At 34.4% G+C, this 22,618-nt stretch overlaps 1 protein-coding gene and 2 long non-coding RNA genes across 5 annotated transcripts; 1 reads left to right on the top strand and 2 right to left on the bottom strand.

The window, feature by feature from the left end:
• Positions 1-301: 301 nt before the first annotated feature.
• On the bottom strand, positions 302-1,818 carry LOC110758347 (uncharacterized). Its single transcript, XR_002526931.2, has 2 exons — positions 1,144-1,818; positions 302-789 (listed from the first exon to the last, which is right to left on the bottom strand). It is a non-coding gene; the product is annotated as an uncharacterized LOC110758347 (long non-coding RNA).
• A 351-nt stretch (positions 1,819-2,169) lies between these two features.
• LOC148297195 (uncharacterized) lies at positions 2,170-4,601 on the bottom strand. Of its 2 annotated transcripts, none has more exons than XR_015836069.1 (4): positions 4,424-4,601; positions 3,757-3,841; positions 3,531-3,593; positions 2,170-2,548 (listed from the first exon to the last, which is right to left on the bottom strand). It is a non-coding gene; the product is annotated as an uncharacterized LOC148297195 (long non-coding RNA). The 2 variants fall into 2 exon arrangements; XR_015836068.1 differs by having other exon boundaries at positions 2,170-2,552; positions 4,424-4,592.
• A 141-nt stretch (positions 4,602-4,742) lies between these two features.
• On the top strand, positions 4,743-21,235 carry NOF1 (U3 small nucleolar RNA-associated protein). 2 transcript variants are annotated; one of them, XM_021960322.2, is made up of 25 exons: positions 4,743-5,802; positions 6,003-6,104; positions 6,492-6,627; positions 7,250-7,347; positions 8,235-8,430; positions 9,868-10,012; positions 10,330-10,453; positions 13,079-13,179; positions 13,278-13,409; positions 14,424-14,504; positions 15,362-15,564; positions 16,066-16,138; positions 16,244-16,303; positions 16,440-16,478; positions 16,563-16,651; positions 16,916-16,980; positions 17,209-17,255; positions 18,312-18,371; positions 18,913-18,984; positions 19,461-19,490; positions 19,584-19,678; positions 19,766-19,871; positions 20,045-20,107; positions 20,277-20,348; positions 20,860-21,235. In XM_021960322.2, exons 1-25 carry the CDS (start codon positions 5,775-5,777, stop codon positions 20,932-20,934), a joined length of 2,292 nt encoding a protein of 763 aa, XP_021816014.1. In that variant the 5' UTR covers positions 4,743-5,774; the 3' UTR covers positions 20,935-21,235. The 2 variants fall into 2 exon arrangements, with proteins under 2 accessions (XP_021816014.1, XP_021816013.1); XM_021960321.2 differs by having other exon boundaries at positions 6,000-6,104.
• The last annotated feature ends 1,383 nt before the right edge of the window (positions 21,236-22,618 follow it).

Here is a 22,618-nt window from a genome sequence, read left to right as displayed (position 1 = left end):
GACATTTATTCAGAAGATACTGATAACAAGTTCTCTGTTTCATAAGGATTAAGGGATAAAACAGCAAAGTAGTATAAAACTTAAAACTTGGTATTATTTTTCTTCTCCTCAACTTTGAGTTAAAAATAAATAACATTTGTCAACAGGGTCTAGCCCAGTAAAAAAAGGCCTTGACTTGCACATCAGTGGTCTCATGTTCGACCTCTAAGGTACTGTGGTAGTGTGTGAGAAACTCCTCTTTTTTATTTGAACTATCGCTTGTATTAAAAACGAAAGGAATAAAAACCTTTGAGATGTGCTCTTTCAATTACCTACATGAGATTAAATTTTCACGTTTCAATAATTAATAACAGTAAAAGAAATTATTTTTTTGGGGTCGAAACTAGGGCTGGCAATGGGTCGTGTCGTGTCGGGTTCGTGTCGTGTCAAACTTTTAAACGTGTCAAAAAACCCCAACCCAAACACGACCCATTTATTAATCGTGTCAGGAAATGCAAACCCAAACCCAACCTGTTTATAAACAGGTTGACACGACACGACCCATTTGTAACCCGTTTACTAAACAACATCACATTCCTAACTCAAATACAACATCACATTCCCAACTCAAATATTCAGCCACCATTGTTAATGATGGTATTAAAGAACTCGGCAAATTGATGATGGATGTTCAGAAGAGGAAGAGGGCCACGGAGCCGTAATGTTGTCATTAAGATCACAAATGAAGTTGATTCCCGAAGTTATATCATAAGTTGCATCTGAAGGCAAGCTTGGCAGAAGGCAGCCGTACTGTAATCATATATGAATAGAATAAACAAAAATTTAGATCAAAGAACAGAGCGGAAAGAATAGAAAGAACAAAAGAAAAGGATTTCTTAAGGGAATCTATAATGCAAAACTCTAAGAGTAATAATATTTTCAAGAAATAAATCTGTTGGTAGAGAATCAATTAGCATATTCATTGTGGATTAAACACCCAAATCCTTGTTTTAATTAATAACAACAGAATAAAAAGCCTTGATGATAGAACCCCCAATCGATTGATAAGCTAATAATAAATTGAAAAGTTTAAAGCCCAGAAAACTTCGGAACAAGAACAAAAAAGAAATCTAAATGAACACGAATTCAAAGCCCAAAAAATACCCATAATTATTTCCCGAGAGGAAAGCAGTCTCAGGCTTAGCTCTTCTTCTCTGGGAGGCAGAGACGGAGACTGAGAGATGCAGAGGATGGGAGGCAGGGACGGAGACTGAGAGATGAGATGGTGAGACTGAGAGAGAGATGCAGAGACGGAGACGGAGACTGAGAGATGCAGAGGATGGGAGGCAGAGACGGAGACTGAGAGAGAAAGGAGCTGACGAATGTTTACATTATATATTGTGCTGTAGGTTATTAGGGTTCAAAGTAAATGGGTTTGGTACTATACAGATTACCTTATTTTCATCTCCAATATACAGATTACCTTATTTTCATCTCCAACATTTAAGTAAATGTCTTTGTCATTTTACTTTTATTTATTTGTAAATGTCTTTGTCATTTTACTTTTTTTTGGTGAAAACAATCGAAACACACTTTCATTGAAAGGGAAAGGAGACAAAAAGAAGCGGCAACCAAACATAGAGCCCAAATCTAACAGCAACGCTGCCAAACACAAATTGAACCAAACAAATTAAGAAAGTCTCATCTTCTCTTTCTTCACTTTCTCCGTCTAAGGGCTAGTTTGGCATTGCTGTGCTTTTAAAAAAAACTGCTTCTGCTGTGCTGCGAAAATAATCAGCTGTGAAAAAAAGCAGTTAGGCGTTTGGTAAACTATATTAGAAAAACTGCGGGCTAGTTTGGCATTGCTGTGCTTTTAAAAAAAACTGCTTCTGCTGTGCTGCGAAAATAATCAGCTGTGAAAAAAAGCAGTTAGGCGTTTGGTAAACTATATTAGAAAAACTGCTGTGAGTAGTCGAAGTGTTTGGTAAAATTTTATCAGAAGTGCTTTTAGTATGTATAATGACCGAAAAGGGCATGATGATGAAATTGTTTGTTTTTTTCTTCATTCTTTTTCTACTTTAAAAAAAAGAAAACAAACTTCACTACATAATTTTTTTTTCTTTATTTAATTTACACATTGTTTTTATCAAAAATTGTAATCTACAATTAGCACACATATATTACCATAAATTATAAATCAATATTGTAACAAAAGTAGTTATAAATATTGTTATATTAATAATAACAATGTGTTTTGAGGGCTTCGGAGAGGGTTAGCATAACGAATATACAAAACTTGTTCAATTTTAACATGCCCAAATAGATCACTACAATATAAAAGAAGCTAATTAGATGCATTCATTAAACTTGTAGCAATCCTATTTCTCAATGCTTCCATCTCTTGTGTTCCATTGTCATGAAGACTATCTTCTTGTTGTACATCAATATCCTCACCTATCTCTTCACTTAAGATATCATTTGAAGCATCAAAATGTCTACCACGTTGATATTATTATGGTTATTCCATGTAGCTGGAGCTTTTGATGAACTTCCCACATTCTTTCCCATCCTTACTAAACCAATATGTGTTGAGTATGAGAAATAGATAATAGCAAATAATTATCCCAATATATATTATACTGAAAGCATAAAAAAAGCAAACTTTCCTTTTCCTACATGTATGAATATTCATCTATATTATTCATGTAATAACAACAAATAATACTAATTAAAACAAAACATCCCTTAAACCCACTTCTCAATCTCAACAAGGGACAAAGAGTCCAAGCATGGAGTTTTCCTAATGATTCATGAAAGAAAACCAAGAACAAGAAGAATCCACACATGAAAATAAATTGATCACCTTGACAATTGACATAAGAACAAGAACTATATAATTTTCCTAATCTTTAATATATATTACTTGAGGAACTAGCTAGCCTATTATGCCAAGAGGAGACAAAGATGACATAAAAGTCTTAGCCAATATTTCCAGCTTACTAGGGAACATTGTTATTGAATCTCTTAGCCAAAATTTCCAGCTTACCACAATGATCAGCATGCTATAATCACTTTTGATAAAGCCCACCAACACAAAAAAATATAAATAAAAGGAAGAAAATTAAACACTTTTGTTACAATCACTTTTGTTATTTACTTTTATTTACAGTGATTTCGTATGTGAATGAAAATAAGAAAATTAAACAAAATAAAGTCATAGCAATAACGCATACAACAAATTCCACCTCAGATAGACAAAATACACCAATGTATGAGAATATCTCATCCCCTTATTTATACATTAAGGTGGATTTTTCTGTAATTGTCATTAATGATTCTCGTTGCAATGTCACCAAGTGTCAAACCAACATAAAAATGAAGTATCTAATGACTCCGAATAAATGGCCAGAATCTGTAGCAAGTTAAATACGCGAATAAATGACTCCGATATGCATAATTACTTATCATGGCAGATAAGGGAATAGCATGACAAACAATTTTAAGGGGCATAGATTCAAGCTCAAGAACAACAAGAAAATAAAAAGTAGTACCTTAGCGGTTCCGTAGTATTGAACTATGTTTTGATGTTCAAACTGACTCAAAAGAGCAATCTCCTGGAAGAGAAAAAAAAAAACCAAACAAGCAAACACTGAATGAGAAGAAAAGGATCTCAGAAACAACAGTAAAGCCAGGCTCCACTCACAAACTATTACTGAATCAATTAGTATAGGCATGCAAAACCAGGACATAGGACCAGACACAACGCAAGCCTCTCACCTGTTCAAGTTGATAAACTCTTTGCACCCCCTGACTTCCTTTATCCAGCAAGGAAACTTCCTTCACAGCAATGAAGCATCCGCAACTGCAGGAAAGAAAACTCATAATCAACAAAGTTGTAAAAAATATCAGAACTGATGGAAAGTTGAAACAAGGTTAGGACAATGGAAAAATCAACACGGGACTTGACTTTTGGGGACTGGGGTTGCAATTATATATATATGTGTGTGTGTATATATATAGATGTATGTATATAATGAACCAGATTGGCCTAGCGGGTTTTGTTGTTGAGATTTTGGAACTGTACCAAACTATACAATGAGCTATGAACAATGATGGTTTGGGTAATCTAGAGAAAAAAGGCATCTAGGACAGACATGTTTCAGAGAAAGAGAAACAGAGACAGAAGTATCTGACCCAAAGGCCAATTGAAAACCCCAGACCAAGCTAGGGAGAAAACAAAACCTTGCCAAAAAGCAACGAGAGACAAACCCAGTACAAAAAACTCTCTCTCTATCTCTCTGTCTCTGTCTCTGTCTCTCTCCCGTGTCTTCCTCCTAAAGCCCCAAGAACACAAAGCCCCCAATCTCATAGAAACCAAAAAAAACCTAATTTCATTACATATATAAACCCAAAAATCATAAATGTAATGAAAAGATGAACTTACTGATGAGTAGCTGATTGTTGTTAGCAATGAACTTCCTTGATTGAGACTGGAATTTTGAGATAGCGAAGGAAGAAGAAAAGTGAGAAGAGCAGAGAGTGAAGGTCTCAGAGAGAGTGAAGGTCGCGAGATATTTTGTGAGAGGGACAAACGTTGTCCTTTCGTAAAATGTTTAGGGGCATTATAGGAATAATGAAACTTTCATTAATAAAAAAACCGGCTCTTTTTTTAAGCAGCTTTTGAAAGCTGGGTATCGGCTGCTTTGAGTTTTTGCTTTTTATGATGGGTGTTTTTAAAATAAGCTTGCTTTTTTGGGTTTACCAAACACCCAATTCATGCCAAATTTTTATTAAAGCTGCTTTTTAAAAAATTTCAGCGGGGCCAAACGCCACCTAAACAACTCAGGTCTCATAGGAAACCTTTTTCTTTTCTTCTGTTTTTATCATTATCAAAGCTGCACAGTGATATCCAACTTGCACCGCCTCCTAATTTGGTAGTGAGTTTTGTTGGTCGCAATCTCTAGATCTATAGTGCCTCTCAATTCTCTGATAAATTTTCTGGTCTTTTTCGGCAAGGATTGTGGTCTCTATGAAGGCTAAAGACAGAAGAAAGTTCAGAGAGGTAAAAACAAAGCAATGAAATAGAGGGATAAAAAGTTCTCAATTTGCATGTCAAATCTGCTATTCCACCAAAGAATTGTGATGATGTGGAAAGAGATAGTGAAAAGAGTTCGTGTTGGTTTTGATCGGAGTTGGTCCTAATTTTTTCTAAGTCGGCGGAGATGGGTGTTGTTCATGGTGGTTTTCTCGGTTGTCAAGAGAGAGTTGGTGTAGCTGGGATGCATTCCGTGTATTCAGAAAACACTGAAATAGGGCAGGTATTTTAGGAATAATGGCGGGTGGAAAAATAAGACTGTATTTTTAAAATTTATGTTGTGGGTGGAAAGAGAAGGTGGGTATTTTAGGAAATATCAGCACTCCTTTTTTATTTTCCCCTTTCTTGTCGTCCTCTGTTTTACCAAACACCTCATCTTTGAATTTTTTAAAAAGAACCGCAATACCAAACCCACCCTTAAACCCTAGAATCTTAACCCTGTTGCCCAATCCTTAAACCCCGCCAGAATACAGCAAGAAAAAAACGAGAGAAAAAAAAACCTTAAACCCCCATAAACCTTCCGTACAACTCCTCCCCTCTCTTATGCAACGCATTAAACTCAAGCAGCTCAGGGTCTCCGCCGAAGCATCCTCACCTACCCAAAACCAAGCCACAAGCATTGCAAGTCTGCAATAGAATTGGGTTGTTTGTTTAAATTGGACTGATTTTGTTGGAGAGAAGTTTCTGTTTTGTTCTTAATATGGGAAAACAATCAGTTCAGAACCCAAGTAAGTTTTTTGTTTGGCTGCCAATGACCCAAGTACCTGTTGATTTACTATAATTCAATCTGTTATGTTTTTCTTATCTTAGAAGCTTCAATCTTTCAGTATTATTCTTCAGTTTAGCGTTGTGCTTATATTTTTTGTTTCTTCTTTGAAACAATAATTACTGGTGAGACAATTTTTTATTATTTTTCTTTCTTTAGCAGGATTTGGGAAACGCAAAATACCCAACAAGTTCAACACAGGCAGGAAAACTCGTCGTCTTGAGGAAGAAAATGTTGCACATCGCCCCTCCTCTACTTCCTCAGGCATGTTAACTTTAGAGTGTTTTCGGAAATTCCGAATGTGTGTTAGTTTTAACTTTTAATTTAATAATAACTCTACTTCCTCAGCCATGTTACATATTTGAACTTTATAGTGAATTGGGAGATTCCGAATGTGTGTTAGTTTTAACTTTTAATCTGATAATAAATTTTCTTTTCTTTTTTCTTTCCCTTTTAGCTGTTTTGTGGGCTGAATTTGTTCCTTAAAATTAGTACTTGAGATAATCACTGTTTTCCTTCAAGTTAGTTTGATTCCTGTTGTACCATTGAGGGTTTGCATCCAATTACTATCATAAGGGAGTTTCGATATTTAGTTGATGTTGATGCCTAATTATTGGAATATTCAAGATCAGGGTACTTTTTCTAATACAGGGGAACTACCAAAGGAAGAATCTAATGGTGTGTCCTCTGAAGACGAAATGGTTTATAAAGAGCCATCCATGTATGATAAATTGTTAATGACGCTGGGGTCATCTAGTAAATCTGTTGCCGCTGCATATAAACAAAGGTAACACTCTTCTCAAAGCCCTGAATTCAATTTCAGTCTGTTAGTGTGTGCTTATTGTATGTAATTAAAAGAAATTTTGTGGCCCCAGTATTAAGTGTACATAAGGCAGTGACTTTTGGTTGTTCAAGTATGTTTTGGCTCTTGTATTCACTTATTAGTGTGTCATGTTCTACTCAGCCAGATCTAAGCTTAGGATCTGAATTATGGTTTATAAGGTTCCTAGGCGCCTCTAGGAGTCAAGTACTCCTTTTGAGGGCGTACTCTAGGAATCAGCTACTCCATATGTTGTCGACTTCTTTACTTAGCAAAAGAAAAAGAGGAAAAAAAAGACCCTGCCGTCCTCTGTAACTCATTAAGGAATTCATTTTTTTGTTCTTTTATATGCTTGTTTGATGAGGTATGTCAACACTTTGTGCTTAAGAAAAATATAAAGCTCAACCAAGTTGGATTCTCAGCTGAGCTACATTTACATTTAATTGATAGCAATGTAACTTTCTGGAGTTATTATTGGGCAGTATAATTTATACGCATGCTCTTTTCTGAATGTCATTTATTTAAAACGGGTTGATTTATTCAAGAAATTTACAAGTAACATGTTACCATCTGCTTCTTTCCTGTGTAGAAAAAGACAAGAAGAAGGTTTAAGTGACTCAGAAAAGGATGAAGATGATGGGACTGAATCTTCTAGTGACTCAGATGAAGAGGATGATAGTGAAGAAGGTAGAGCATTTATGATTTTCATTCAAATATTAGTAAATATGTTTGCAGTCTCAGCCCATTTATATTAAATCCCTTTAAATGATGCTTACTAGTGCATTTTCATTTCGTAATGATTTGGTCTCTAGAACCCCATATCTTTTTTCGTTCTTTTTCCTTTTCTTTTTATGTAAGCAACCGAAAGCCCCTAATTAAGGTTCATATAGTCATATATCAATATTTTTATGGAAGGAAGACACTATTGTAGTCTGCATAAATGCTTAATTACCTTTCCATCTCCTATGCAATATGAATTAAGATGAGGTCTATCTTCTTTACAGTACATTGTTTTTTTTTCTTATGCGGCGTATTGGTGTTCCCCTTTATGTAATTGAGTTATGGTGTTGTAGAGATGGATTAGTTTTTTTTTTTAATCCCGATTCCGTCACTATGGATTGGGTTAATTAGTTTTAGGGACTGAGCCATGTGGAGCAAGGGTTTGGTGAGCAATGTTTCCTCATAAAGATCACACTACTGCATGGAGACTAAAGGAATGTAGTAAGTAGTAATTGGAATTCTAGGTTTGAGGGAAGAAAAGAAGTACTTTAGTATTGGTGTTCTGTTATATATACTAGCTGACATCCTTTGCACAATAGAAGAGCAATCGAATGACAAAATGATTTCCACAATTGTACTACACTTGATGAATTCTTTTGGGTTTTGATGCCGAAGAACGCCTTGCTCTTGTAAACATGGTTTACTATCCACCATTGTGTTTTGCTCTTTTATTGTCAGGTTAACTTAATAAACAAGATGTATAAGCGCAAGTCAGCTTGACCTTTTGTCTTGTCCTTATTTGTTAGCTTGCTCTACACTGCATATTATTTAATCCTTGTAATGTTTGTACATAGGAGTTGATGATGAATTTCCTATGAAAGGAAAACCCAAAGACCCTGAAATAGCTGGTATTGAGGAACAGAGTGAAGATGCTGAAACTGAGGATGATCTGGAGACCTCTGACTTGGATGACCAGGAGAGCTATGACTCGGGTGTACATGACCTGGGAATCAGTCGTCCATCTGCTGTTGAATCATCAATGTGCTTGAGGTGGATTTACATGAAATGTCGTGTTCATTTAGCTTTTATGTTTTTATCATGCATTGAAATTTTCAGTGTGTTGTGTTAAGCTTGACGTAAATCACCACTAGCTTAAAGTTTAATTGAGGGTCCAACAATCTTGAGTGTCATGTGGCTGTAAAGTACCTATGTTCATGTCCAAATATGAGTGCTAAGTGAGACAAGAGTGTAAGTTGGATGCCCCAACTGAATATAGGATGAAGGACAGTTTGGTTGAATGAGCGAACAAGAAAGTTTGAGGTATGATAACGTATGACCTAAGTGAGAATATGACCTTAGATGGGATTGAATGGGCAAAAAGAATGCTGTAGTTTCACACTATTTAATTGGAAGTAGGGTTGATTTATGTTTATCTATGATTCCATTATAAGATTTATTTTGATCAATATATTTCGTACTTTCTTAGGAAAACAGAGAATAAATAACAATTTATCATGATTACTTATTGTCACATTAGATTTTGTTAATTGGATAGATGCTATAAATGAAGCCCAGTTGAAGCGTATTTCAGTGAACATAAAATGGTTAAAGATTCTAATTCATTTGCCCTTTCCTCGGAAAGAGCAAGTTTCTTAGCTAGCCGAAATAGTTTTTGATTTGACCAAGGGACTTGTGTTTTTGGGAGTGTATGAAAAATGGATCTCTTACAGTAAATATGGGATTTTCTTTAGACCGAGTAAATGTGATATTTTAAATGGGATGACATTCATAAATTTTCCTTTTTCGTTAACCGTGGGAAGACAATAGAGGTGGTTGCGAATGTGCTGCAGCAAAAAGTGTTACATAGCCTGCTGCTTGGATTGGATAACATTTTGACCCCGATTAGAAGTCTAGAGTTGATACCTAGAGGTCAGGTTTTGTTGTTATAAAGATTATACCACTAGTCTACCACTAGTATTAAGGGGGTTTTTGATTCTTGATACAGAAAACTAAGTATAATGCTTTTTGTACACACACGCGCGCGCACACACACACACACACACACACACACACATGTATATTATATACATGCACACACGCACATAAACAGAACAAGAAAAAGCCACACTTAGGCCAACAAGAAAATGAGAAAAAAAACAGCCAAACTAAGTACGGGACCAATCAAGTTGAATCACACTGAAAGCTACATCCTTAAAGTTCTTAGACAATGTCATACACAAGGAAGCAAGGAATCTTAGTCTGACCCACAAATAAATTTTCCCTTCTTCCATATCTTCAGAATTTCTTCCATTAATGCTTCTATGTCTATGAATCTTTGTTTTCTGGTGCTATATGGTTATGAATTTTTATGGCAGAACTTTTTAGGTATTTCCATTTTGGTAATCTGTGTTTTTATCTTTCAACCTCAGATTGTATTGCATATATACACTTCATTCCCCTATTTTTTAATTTTTTTTTATCTTGCAGTTCCTTTGATGTACACTTTGGGCACAAGTTAACAAAAGCAGATGTTGAAAATCTGTCAAAAAAGAAATGGAAATATGAGTGGGAGGTGCCTGCTGTTGGGATGTCAAAGGGCAAGTGGGCTGGAACAGGAGAGTGTTTCATAAAAGTATGTCTCCTTTTTTTGAACTGTGCTACATATGTTTTTCTGTACTTTGTAAAAAAGCTCTTGAAAGGATCTCTTTTGTTTTTTCCTTTTTTTTAATGTAAATCCACAAACTGGAGGTATCCTTTCGCATCCTCATACTCCTCCCAACCTAGTGGAGGTTCTTATTGATTTTTTCTTTTAGGTACATGGTCCATGTCTTACCTACTTAGCATGCATACATTATAATGAGCTAGTTGAATTGAAAATGCTTTTTATTCTGCAATTTTCATATAATTATATTCATATATTCCTTTTTCTCTTTGAGTAATATTTTTCAGGATGACAACCCCAATTCTGGTTGTGGTCTGAAGCCAAAGTTGTACAAGCACTGGTTGGATGCATATAACACATCTGGAGGCAATAATTTTCATTCATCTAGACAAAGATTATTCTTCTCCCTCTGTAAGTGTACCCATTTCTACTTGAATTGATGTCTTCTCAGTGTCATTTCTTGAGTTATATCATTGAGTTCAATAGAACATGTTTCCCCTCAGTTCTCCACTCTCTTAAAAAGTTAATCTGATAATAATTCCATTTTGGATCTTGTGTGGTTGAGTCTACCAACTTTGTTCTGAAAGCACTCCCTGATATGATTATACAACTATGCTAAATATGTGCTAAACTTGATGTGATTTTTCTCTGACCTTTTCTTATGGAGCTTTAAACAATAAATTAATCTCGAGTACAGGTAAATCGAAATAGACTGTTCTTACCTTTATATTGTTTAGGCTTGTCTTTTGAGTTGAAACTGCAGTTAATGATTGATTCCTATTCCTCATTAGTGGAGCTTTAGCATCCATAATCAAATTGATGAGAGCCTTTATTTGTCTTCTTCACCATATAAATGATATTTAGTACAGGTTTGTAGTTTATGTAGTTTATCCAGTGTTTGTCTTTTCGTTGATCAAATAAATAAGATTTCTTTCATATGCCATGCTTCATCTGCCAGGACACCTCTGGGTTGATTCTGATGTCATATTTTTTAATTTCACAAGTCAATAAAATTTGATTTCCTGCTGGGTTGGTCTAAAACTGGATACATGATGTAGGACACGGGTGAATTTTAGGTTTAGGTAGTTTAGTGGAAGCGGAAACAATGGAAAATAGAAAATAGAACAAAAGGGATAGGTCAGGAATCACTCCAGGGGTTTGGCTTCACACCAAGTAGAGTTTTGGCTTCACACCAAGGAGTCTCCAATCTCTGGAAAGTAAACTTTTCTTTAATATCTCAAATCTCCATTTTAAAGAACTACATAGGGAGTATTTAAAGCAAACTAAAACCTAGAGATAATAGGATAAAAATCCCTTACTAAAAAGAAATCCTAATCCACAAAGGAACCAATCCAAATAAACTAGGAAACTTAAATCAAATCCTACTAAAAACTGGAAACTAAAACTTAGTAAAATCTGGAAAATCTAGAGAATCTAGGAAACTAATAAATCAGGAAACTAACTAATGATGTCCGCCTCAATACATGTCCTTGCTTTAGAGACAAAAAAAAAAATGATGGATTTAATACTAACACCGCTGTGTTTCAGCCATGCATCCGTTACTATGTTTTGGCATTTGGAAGGTAGGAATTAGCCATTGTCATTTACACTGGGCAAGTGGCTTTCCGATTATGAGTTCATTGGAGCATTCCTTATAAACATGTACAGCAATGGTAGTGGGTTACTCATGCATGAAAAGCTGTTCTCATGTTTGCTTTTGTTTACCCTGAACTGAACTTGGATTTATCTTGATTTGAAATTTCAATCCAACTCTTATAAACCCACAGCATATAATTCTATATTAATGGGTGAAGAAGGATGATACTTCAGCTTTCTATACGATAGGCTAGAGAAGAAGCTAGCTATGCACATTTTGAACTTTTGGATGGAGAACACAATAACTCCCCACAATTGTAAAAGATGAGCAAGTATAGAATGCTAAAGTTATCATTAATTGAAAATTAATTTTTCAACTTAAATACCTTAGCGGGTTGTCCTTCAAATTATATTTTAGTTAAATAAAACTGTATTAGGTGTGAACATGAGGCTGTAAATAACCGTATGTCTCAAGCTTAGTGGGTAGGCTGTTCCTTTTACAAAGAGGGAGAATCTAGTCCCAAGTAATAAAATGGTGATGGTAAAGTAGACGACGTACCAGCCGTAGGTTTTTGAGGTAGATGTGTAGGAGAGGGCGCCTAGAGTTCAAAGTTGAACGGAAAATCCTTGTGAGAGCCTGCATTGATGATATTACTGAGTAGGGCGTTTGATACTCTTAGCTAATTATGTGCAACTATTATTTCTGACAGGAGTGCCATTTTATACTGTATCTGATGACTAGTTCAGAATTTTAGTCAATCTGGACTTTTCCTTACATTGTAACAATCACAGTACCTGAAAAAAAAAAAGTCTTAGTAAAAGAATTAAATTATGGTTAGTATTCTATCTGAATTATAGATGTAGACTACCAAGTGTCAAAGTAATTTTTAAGTTGTTCAGTAATTGTTTTGTTTTGGCTTGATTCCGATGAATACCTTGTCTGGTGTAATCTTTTTCATTTTATTAATGGAAGTTGGGTTTCTTATCAAAAGAGGAAGTGTCATGAATTAGGGTACTATTATACTTTGTATTTTACTATTTTGTATTAATCATTCATGTAAAATACCAAGAAATATGCAAGTAGTCACATGGTTCTTAGTGTTGCTTGCTTCAGCTGTATGTAAGCGCAGCAGTGTACCAATAGTTTTATGAATCAGGACATTGTCAGTTCCTGGTGCTTGGGACATGGCTCTTGAGCTATGTTGAAGTTTAATTTGTGTTTGATTGTTTAATGCAGTAGACTGTCACTTTTTGTATTATCTTAGAGGTGTTTGGTTAATCCTGACACAAAGGCATTATTTTTCTGCTTTTTTTTAAAAAAAAAATTTATATTTTTCCTAAATTCTTGTAGTCATGAAATTTTTGGGCTTTGCAATTATAGTATGGGTTGACTAATTTTACATCTATTTTCTGGTTACGTTGGTATCTACATTTCCCCAGTCAACAGCTATCGGGATATATTGCATTGCAACAAAAAACCCTTTTATCATAGAGGCTCTGATGAAGACTCGAGTGCCATGGATGCATATATTATGCATTGTGTATGTGCTTGTCCCTATTCCTTGAAAGATACCAATATTTTTGTGTTAAGATTATATATATTGCTCTTATAATGATTAATTGAAGTGATATTATGCAGCTGAATCATGTCTTCAGAACTAGAGATCTTGTAACGAAGAATGATGCAAAGGCGTCCAAGCGTCAAGAAACTGATAATAATGAAATTCTTGCTGATGATAATTTCCTTGATCGTGGATTTACTCGTCCTAAGGTATATAAGCGTCATGTTCTTGTTATAATATATTGGACTTGGATTTTTTATTTTTATTTTTTGTTTAATATCTAAACTTGGATGTACTAGAAGTTTCACTATTGTCACATATGTGGATATGGTAGCAGTACATATATTAGGGCATGTGTCGATTCATAATGGGAATTACATATAGTACAATAAGTTTGAAACTTGGTTTTGTGGAATAATACAACTCTTGTAGGTTCCCCAATTTCTACAGCATAGAGTTGACAGAAAAAGTGCATTCTGTTACTCTTGTTGTTTGTTTTTCCTTATATTTTTTCCAAGGAAAATTCTGTGAAGGCTCGGACGATGGATTACCTTTGGTGGGTGCAATTTTCCAAATACTTAAATGGTTGGTATTATTAGTCCACATAGTGGAGGAAAGTCAAAAGTCGGGTATTTTTTCCAATTCCTATGTGGCATTGTCTCACAATATCCCTTTATTGAACAGGTTGTCGTAAGTCATGATTTTATTCTTATATCAAATAGCATGACTTTATAAAGGATTTTAGCTTTTAGTTATCTGAGTTCTTGAGATTTTTTACTGTTAGAGTTGAACTACTTGGGTGAATTATAGTTCCTTAGATTGCCTGTTGTAGACATTTATTCACATTGACTCATATTCATCCTAGTTACCCAAGAAGTCCATTTTTGTAACATCATCATATGGTATAGTATATCCTTTTTTCTGTACTTGCCCTGTAGTGTATCTTTTCCACTTGTTTGTAGACGTGCAATTTCTGTTTTAAATTTAATCAAACTTGTTTCTGGAGGCTATCCACTCCTGGCTTTTCTTGTAGTTGTTGCAATTGATTCTAATGGACTTAGTGCATCTATAATTATAAATATTATCATCATCAAGTTGCATATAAAGTTATCTCTTGAGACTTGATGCATATCTCTGGTATAGAGAAAAGAACATATATCTTCAAATCCTGACATTGTAATTTGCATGCTTAGTGAAGTGGATTTGTTTTATTTCTTCACCAGGTTTTGATCATATTGCCAATTGCGAGCATTGCACTTCGTGTTGTTAAGAGGCTAATACAGCTTACTCCTTCAGCTCACAAGGTACCTTTTCATTTTTCTTTTCTGCTTCTATAAATTATGCAATGGTTAACCCCCACAAAGTTTGTATAAAGGAATATGTGAGAATTTCTCTGGGGGGTAATAATGTGAGGAAGGTCAGATTTAATCCTATGATATGATTTTATGAGTGTTGTGCCGCTTTTGGATGGACTATTTTTTCCTGGTTTCCTGTGTATTTCTTTTCTTTTCTGCACCTTACTCAACTTTTCTATATAAAAGGCTTTCATTTCTTTCCAAATTATTAATTTATTTTCTGGCATCTCTGATACCTTTGATTTAAGAGTAAACCCCACAAGCATGCAATGAGTAGAAAATTATGAGGAAATTCCACTACCTTTCTACCAGGAGTCTAGGCTGTACTCCTTTTTTGGAATATTTTCATAAACTTTATTAAATACTAATCCTCCAATACTCACTCTGCCTGTATGAGATTGGTCCACTTATGTTGGTTAAAATGAAAACGGAAAAGTTTTTATCGCATAAAGGTCTGATAATGGCCCCTTCTTAATCCATGTCCCCCCTGAATTTTGATATTGGATGCGATTTTCAAGGGCATAGTAGTAAATTCCTCAGATGTTGATATAATTGTTGAGATTGTTCTTAATGGAAGCTACATAGCTACATTCTGCTGCTTGAAAGCTCAATTGCCAAGAATTCATGTTAGCAAAACTTTGTAAACCAATCCCTTAACCAAAAATGATCGTATTTACCTATGAATTAAATAACGAGGGTTTAGTCAAGTGGTCAGGCCTGTTGGTTGCTCCCACATGGTCTGGGATTTGATTCCTTAAGGTACCTATGTTTATCCTCTTTTTAATACATTATGTCCGCTTTCTCAGGTTAATGTGGAGCACATGGATCGATTTTCTAGAGAGTTCGGAACTGAAGAGGATCATGATAATGAGGACGAAAAAGAAATTCCCCCAGGTGACCATGACTACGGAAATGGAAAACCTCTTAAGTCTACGAAACCTGGTGACTTTCAAGTACTTTTTGGTGGAAATAGCAAGGATGACTTCATGGTTGGCATCAAGTTCACAAAGTAAATTACTTAACTTATAACGATGATGACTTATCTGCAAATTTTATAGTAAAAACCATTCAGGAAAGCATTGCTCTTATTGTTGCTTTACTAAGGGTGTTGTATAATCTTCGATGCAATGTGGAATGTATTAAGAAAGTAGTTGACATGTGAGGTTAGAATTACTAGTATCTTTTGGCCATTTAGTAGATAGTATATCTTTGGTAGACCAATTTTGAGATTTAACGAAGTCAAACAATGTGAGCAATCAAACAGTTAATTTTGGGTGCTGGAGGTGGCTTTAGAAGAGTTATTGAGAGCCTCAGTATCATAGAATACACACAAAAGATACTATATGAGTATGATATAATATTGATAACTCGAGAGTATGTAAAACTCTTTCAAGAGTATGCAGGGCTTGTGGCCATGGATAGTAATCCTATTATGTCTTATGTGTTTAATAAGTCAAAACGTTTTATAGGAAATTAGATTTTCAACTCATTTTCATTCTTTGTTTTGTAGGAGGAGCATAAAGTTGTACAGTGATTTCTATACCTCAGATATGATAGTTGCCTCTTCAGTTGGTTTGTTGAAGGTAATTGATTGACTTTTTTTTTCACTTTCTACACCTCAGATATGATTATAATGTGATTGGCTACCACTTTCTTTATATTATTATTGAGTGGACTTATTTTTCCAGAAAATTGATGAGGCTAAAGTAAATAAGGAAAAGGATGTCGACTATCTTTCTTCCATAGAGGTAAATCTCATAGTAACGTACTAACGTGTCAGTGTTTGGTAGTATGTCTGTATGGTTCTCATGAGTTTTTATTTTTATTTTTCCTGCTTCCGTGGTTCTGTTCCACTAATGGAGATATATTTCTTTGATGTGGCAGGTTCTAATTGTTGATCATGCAGATGTTATAACAATGCAGGTAAAGAGTGTAATCAATTATCTACTTGAAATATATATTACTTGCAAAAATTTATATCGTCTCTTTTCTTATAAAAATTTCCAGAACTGGAACTTTTTAAAGTCAGTTGTTGAACAATTGAACCACATACCCTCTAAGCAGCACGGAACTGATGTCATGCGTATAAGACAGTGGTATGTTTTCTTGTCAATCTTTTTCCAACTGATGTGAACATTGTTTTGTGGTATGTGGTTGCATGGTAAGTTTTCCTACTTATAGTGTCGTCCCTCACACTACTAGTTAAGAAATGCTTCCTATGTAGCCTATATAGTTATGAATATCTCAAGAAGCGCAATGACAGACAAAAATGTTGTTTTTTGAATTTCAAATTTGACTTCAAAACTAGTTATTATATCACATGTCATGAAGATTGACATAACAATGCTTTTCATGATCAGGTACCTGGATGGATATGCATCCTTCTATAGGCAAACGATACTTTTGAGTTATTATTCAACCCCAGGTAAGATGCCTTCTTCTTTTCTTATACAGAAAAAATGTAGTTGATAAGCTATCGATGACAACTGTGAAATCAATTTCTTTTTTTTTGTATGTTCTTGTATACTTCTGATATAATTCAAATTTAAAAAGTCAATAATATATGCATTAAAGTTAAAGGGTATTCATTACCTTGATAAAGATATGCATTCCAGTTCTCAATCTCCTTTAATCTTGATGCTTCTTTCTGCAGATATAAACAGTTTGTTCAACAAGAACTGCAATAATTACCATGGGAAGGTGTGTTTAAAAATAAATATTTAGAGCATAAATTTTGATTTTTGACTTTAAAATATCTTCTATAGCACTTCTCCTCCTACAAATTACAATAATGTTCCCAAAATTCATTGCATGCTTGGTTGCTCTTGTTATTATTCTGTAAAAAAATTCTTTCCTTTTGGTAGTGTGCTATATGATTTCAGATAAGTAACTTTTTTGTGGTTGCTTTTTCCTCTTTGGTTCAAAACTTGTTTAGAACAGATCTTTTAATCCTTTAAAATAATGAAACTGAGACACTTGTCATGTTGTGGATCATTTTTAGTTACAAGAACGGTAATGCAGGAAACATGAAATGTTATATTTCTTTGAGATAGAATGTTTGAAAACCAGCACCAGTTTGTCTCTGTTCAGACTTGGTCATTTTAGGAGGACAGGAGGGCCTTATCTGTACTAATCCAAACTACTTTAATGTGAATGGTCCACTGTTTTATGCTACAAACATACAAACCTGTGGGAACAGGTCTTTATTTTTCTGTTTTCCATGATGGCACCTTGTGCTTTTTCAACACCTGACATACTTGTCTGTGTCTATATATCATGATAACTTATATACTGACTAGTAGCCGGTGAGTATGTCAATCCAAACCAATAGTAACGTGTGTGTATATGGTATTCATGCTTGCATTGAGAAAATACATTAGAAGCAAAGATTCATTGGGAAATTGAATCTCCTGAAGCTAGATTTTCGAAGAGAAACTGATAACATGTGTCCATTCATCTACCCAAATCTATTTTTAAAACAGAGACCATAAATCCAGAATATGCTGAGCTTTAGTGGCCTGTAAATACTATTGTTCAGTGCTCTACTGTCCAGTGGTCCTACAATGGATCAAATGATCAGTAGAAAACATGAAATTAATGACAAGTCTATCAATTGAAAAATAATGGTTGTCTTCCCAACAAAATGCAAAAGAAAAACTTCATTTTGTGATTTTCTCAAAACATTCAGACTGCTAATGCTTATTTTATGATTCGCAAAATTTGCAAGTCTAAAATACTTATTTTGTTATACCATAGGTGAAGTTGGTGCATGAGCATAAAGGAGTTCTTCCTAAAGTTGTACTTCAAGTCCGCCAGGTATTTGTCATCCTTTATTTCCCCTTCTTCGCATGGTTAGGAAGCTGAGTGTACTGTCCAAGTATTATTTCAATTTATGTACTGCTCCTTGTATCTTTCTTGTTGCCGATAATTGGATATTTTTTTTTTAGTTTTTAAGGTGGATTTGAAATGAAAACATTTAGTCAGGGATATTTTATTTATTGATTTATGCTTTGGGTTCGCTCGGACCTGTTGCGGCTATGTCACACAGGGTTGAGACAACTCTTTCTCATCCCATAATCTCAAACTGGTAAATGCAGAATTTGATCCTAGGTCCCTGATTATGGCTCCTTCCAAGGTTTCATAACTCCATGTAGTAATAGAATCTCAAAATGGATATGGAATGTGTTCCTTTTTTGATGTTGTGACTGAATATTTATAATACTAGGGTAAGTGTCACTATACTCAGTTACTTATTAAATTGTAAGGTATGGGTTTATCGATTATTTCTGTCTCGGATATTTTCTGTTTGGAATAGACTTCATCAGCTAATGCATGCTGTTACTCCTCAACCTTCCAGATTTATCAGCGGTTTGATGCAGATTCAATAGAGCATTTAGATGATGCTCGTTTTGAATATTTTACTACGAAGGTTTGTTCTGCTTTCCGTGATGTGTTCCTTAATGACATGAGACTTTATAATTCATTGCAATAAATATAAATATAATTTGATTTCTGAATTGACGTAGTTTGACTTAAAGTAGATCTTTGTAACTCATGGCTAGATAATATATGGAAACTCTGATTAGAAATTTTCTCGAATCTTGCAATAGTTATGGAACTTTTTGAATTCAAATGACTTATTTAAGATCATTGGTAAATATTAAACCTGTGTACTGTTTTTACCTTTTTGTGAAACAGCATAAAAAGGGAAAGATTTAAACCTTGATAATTCGATTTGAAGATTTTTCAAAAAGAAAAGAAGCCCATATATACACTCTGTTCCCTCCCACTCTAGTCATCCAACCTGCTGCATCTTGAAAAGTTAAATTTTGCACTTCACTGATTTACTTTATTTCTTCCATTTTAACTCGAATTTTGAGATGTTTGTTGTTTTTCTATTTTCAGGTTTTCCCAAAAATAAAAGATTCTATTGAGGTAATTATTTTAAGCCTAAAATTTGCACTTATTGCAATATTAGTGTTTAAAATTTTTCCATGAATTATATCTTCCTTGGAATTTTTCATTCAGGGTGGGATTATGATATTTATCAGTTCTTACTTGGAATATGTTCGAGTTCGGAATTTTTTGAAGTCACAGAGTGCATCCTTCTGTTTGCTTCATGAGTGAGAATCTGTCCTATATATATTGTGATGAGTTTCTTTGTGTGGTCACAAATGTGCTGATGGAATATATGTTTCTTTGCTACTTAGATATGCAGAACAAAGTGATATTTCTCGTGCACGGGTTCGGTTTTTTGAAGGAAAGCGGAAGATCATGCTTTACACTGAGAGATCACATTTTTACCACAGATATAAGGTAGGTTCTTTAGAGTGCTTTGTCCACTGGTCATGTATATATGTGCTCTTCTATATTGGACACACTACGTTGTTGTCTATTGTTGCTTAAATTGGAAAATACTTTATGGAAGATTGAAATCAGTCTTAATAGCCTCTTTGCTGACACATCCTTTTTATTTTTGTGGTGAGTAGATTCGTGGAATTCAGAATTTAATCATCTATTCACTGCCAGAGAGAAAGGAATTTTACCCTGAGGTGAGACGATATAAATTGCCCCTTCTCTTTAAGAAGCTCAATTGGGTGGCTACCTGATCCAAAAAATAATAATAAGTTTCCATAATTGATATTTTATATCATTCAGTTTCAGATACAGCCATATACTTGGTCTTTTTGTAAACCAAATGTTCTTTTGATTTTATCACAGGTTGTTAATATGCTTGATGGGTCCCATGACATGGCATGCACAGTGCTCTTTTCTCATTTTGATCTCCTTCGGGTAATTTTTTTTTTCCTCTCTCTTTTTAAATGTGCTGAATTCTGCTGTGATGTGGATGAGATAGGGTAGAGTTGAACTTAGTAGGAGATTTAAATGTTTAAGAACTCAGTGATCAATCTGTTATACTAGAAACCAGCATGGTTCTCTTCAATTAAATAAAGAAACTATCCACAATGAGCTTATATCTCAGGTGGTTAAGAGCAGTTACCCATGCACCCGAGGGGTGTATTAAAAAAAAAAAAAAATCCAGCATTAAAATAGTGTAATCTGATTGAGAATATGTATTACAGCAAGCCTGTAGCCAGGAAAACAGTTGGTATTGTTCATGTAACTGATGTTGAATTGCACTCTTATGACTTTTCTCCTGTTGTCTTTTTACCCTCCCTGATGTAGTGAATATGAATCAGATTGTCTACTTTGTTTGTTTGTTTGGGCTTGGGACCCCATGAATATCAGAAGAAAAACAAAACAACATTATATTCACTAGGTTTTTTCTTTAATTGCTTTTTAGCTTGAGAGAATTGTGGGAATGGCTCCAGCAAAGAGAATGGTGACATCAAAAATGAGTATGTTTTCTTTCTCTTGAAGACTTTGGTGAGCTCAAGAAGCCCTTAGAAATTCAGAATATCAGGCACTTACGGCACCGCAATGGTAGCTATTCTGTCGTATTCCAAACCTTCCTTCATAAGATACGAGCAAAGGAAGTCTTGATTTTGGATGTAAGCATGGGGGTTCAGAAAGGATGTTCAAAGAAATAATGCATTGTAATTTAACTTTGTATTCTTGACTTATTTTTTTTAAGCAACGGGACAGGTTTGATATGTGTAGGTGGTTGTACATGTATCATTTTTTATAGTGAGCAAATGCCAATTGACAATTTTTTTGAATTTGTTTTTTATATTATCTGTGGTGATACCGAAAGGTACTTTGATTGTTCAATACAAAAATAATGCATATTTTGTAGGATAAATGTGATATAAGAGTTATGAATCCATTGTTAATCTGCATTTAACTTAATCCAACGGATTTAATTAATTGTTCAGATTATATGATCTGATATTAATCCAATTTGTTTACAAAACATTTAGTTTATAACACTTTCGGTTTTGGTTTTTTTGGTTTTTCTTTTTATAGGAGATAGTAAAAAAAATACATGATAAATAATGAAAATGACAAACGTGAAAGAAAAACTATGGAGAAAGGAAAGGTGAAGAAAAATGCATGAAACAAAAATTTGAAAGAAAAAACAATTTGAATTGCTTTCAATTTTCAGTTTTTATTTTATCTTAACATTTTATATATATTTTTCATTCATCAATTCAGAATTTGAAAGCCAGGAAAAAAAAACACAAAAAAAAAGAAGAAAAGGAAAAGCTACATAAAACCCCCCAAACTATAAGGTCATTTTCAAGTTCATACCCACCTCTAGGGACATTTATGAGTGCATACTCAAATCTCCGAAAACCCTACAAATTGCCCCCTCTATTATACAAACTGTTAATGAATCTGTTAAATGATGATGTGGTGAACATGGGCCCCATTCTCGGGTCCCAACCCCAAATGTTCTCAAGTCACCACCAAAACCAACCGAACTTAGAGAAAGGAAGAGGGCAAATAAAACTTGTACAATTGGGCGGAGAAATTGCAGAGAAAGAAGGAAGAAAAAGGAAAAAAAAGAAGAAGAATAACGATTGCAGGAGTTAATTGTTAAGTTCCATTAAGCTTCTTTTTTTCCTTTTAAATTATTACGTGTGATAAAAAGATAATAATAATTAAAGGGTATTTTGGGAATAATGGGGGTGAAAAGATAGGATTATGTTTTTTCAAATTTACACGGTGGGTAAGAAGATAAGGTGAGTGGAGAAATATGATAGGGAGTGGAAATGGCATCACTTTTTTATGGTCTTGGTCAAGCATATAAGATTATGTTGTTCGCTCTTGGAGTTCAACTGGTGAGAGGGAGAGTATAGTAACATTTCAGAATTAGGATAAGTTAAGAGCTCTTTTTCCGCTAATACAATAACATGTTAAGAAATGGAAGAAAAGTACTTAACCATAAAATGCTAGTAAAAAATCTCATTGAGTGCAAAGGACCCACAAGTGACTAGTGTAATGATTTGGAGCAATTATTGCTTCAGGCAAAGGTCCTGAGTTCGAGACTTAGCATCCGTGTACTGTGTGTGAGTATGAGTTTAGTATATTATCGTCCTTCTCAATAGAAAAGGTCCCAATAAAAAAAATCAAAAAATCTCATTAAGTCCAAATTGATA

Source organism: Prunus avium, chromosome 1 (genome assembly GCF_965620075.1).
Source record: "Prunus avium chromosome 1, drPruAviu1.hap1.1, whole genome shotgun sequence".
Classification (NCBI taxonomy): Eukaryota; Viridiplantae; Streptophyta; class Magnoliopsida; order Rosales; family Rosaceae; genus Prunus; species Prunus avium.
This window is presented reverse-complemented; position numbering and strand designations above follow the sequence as displayed.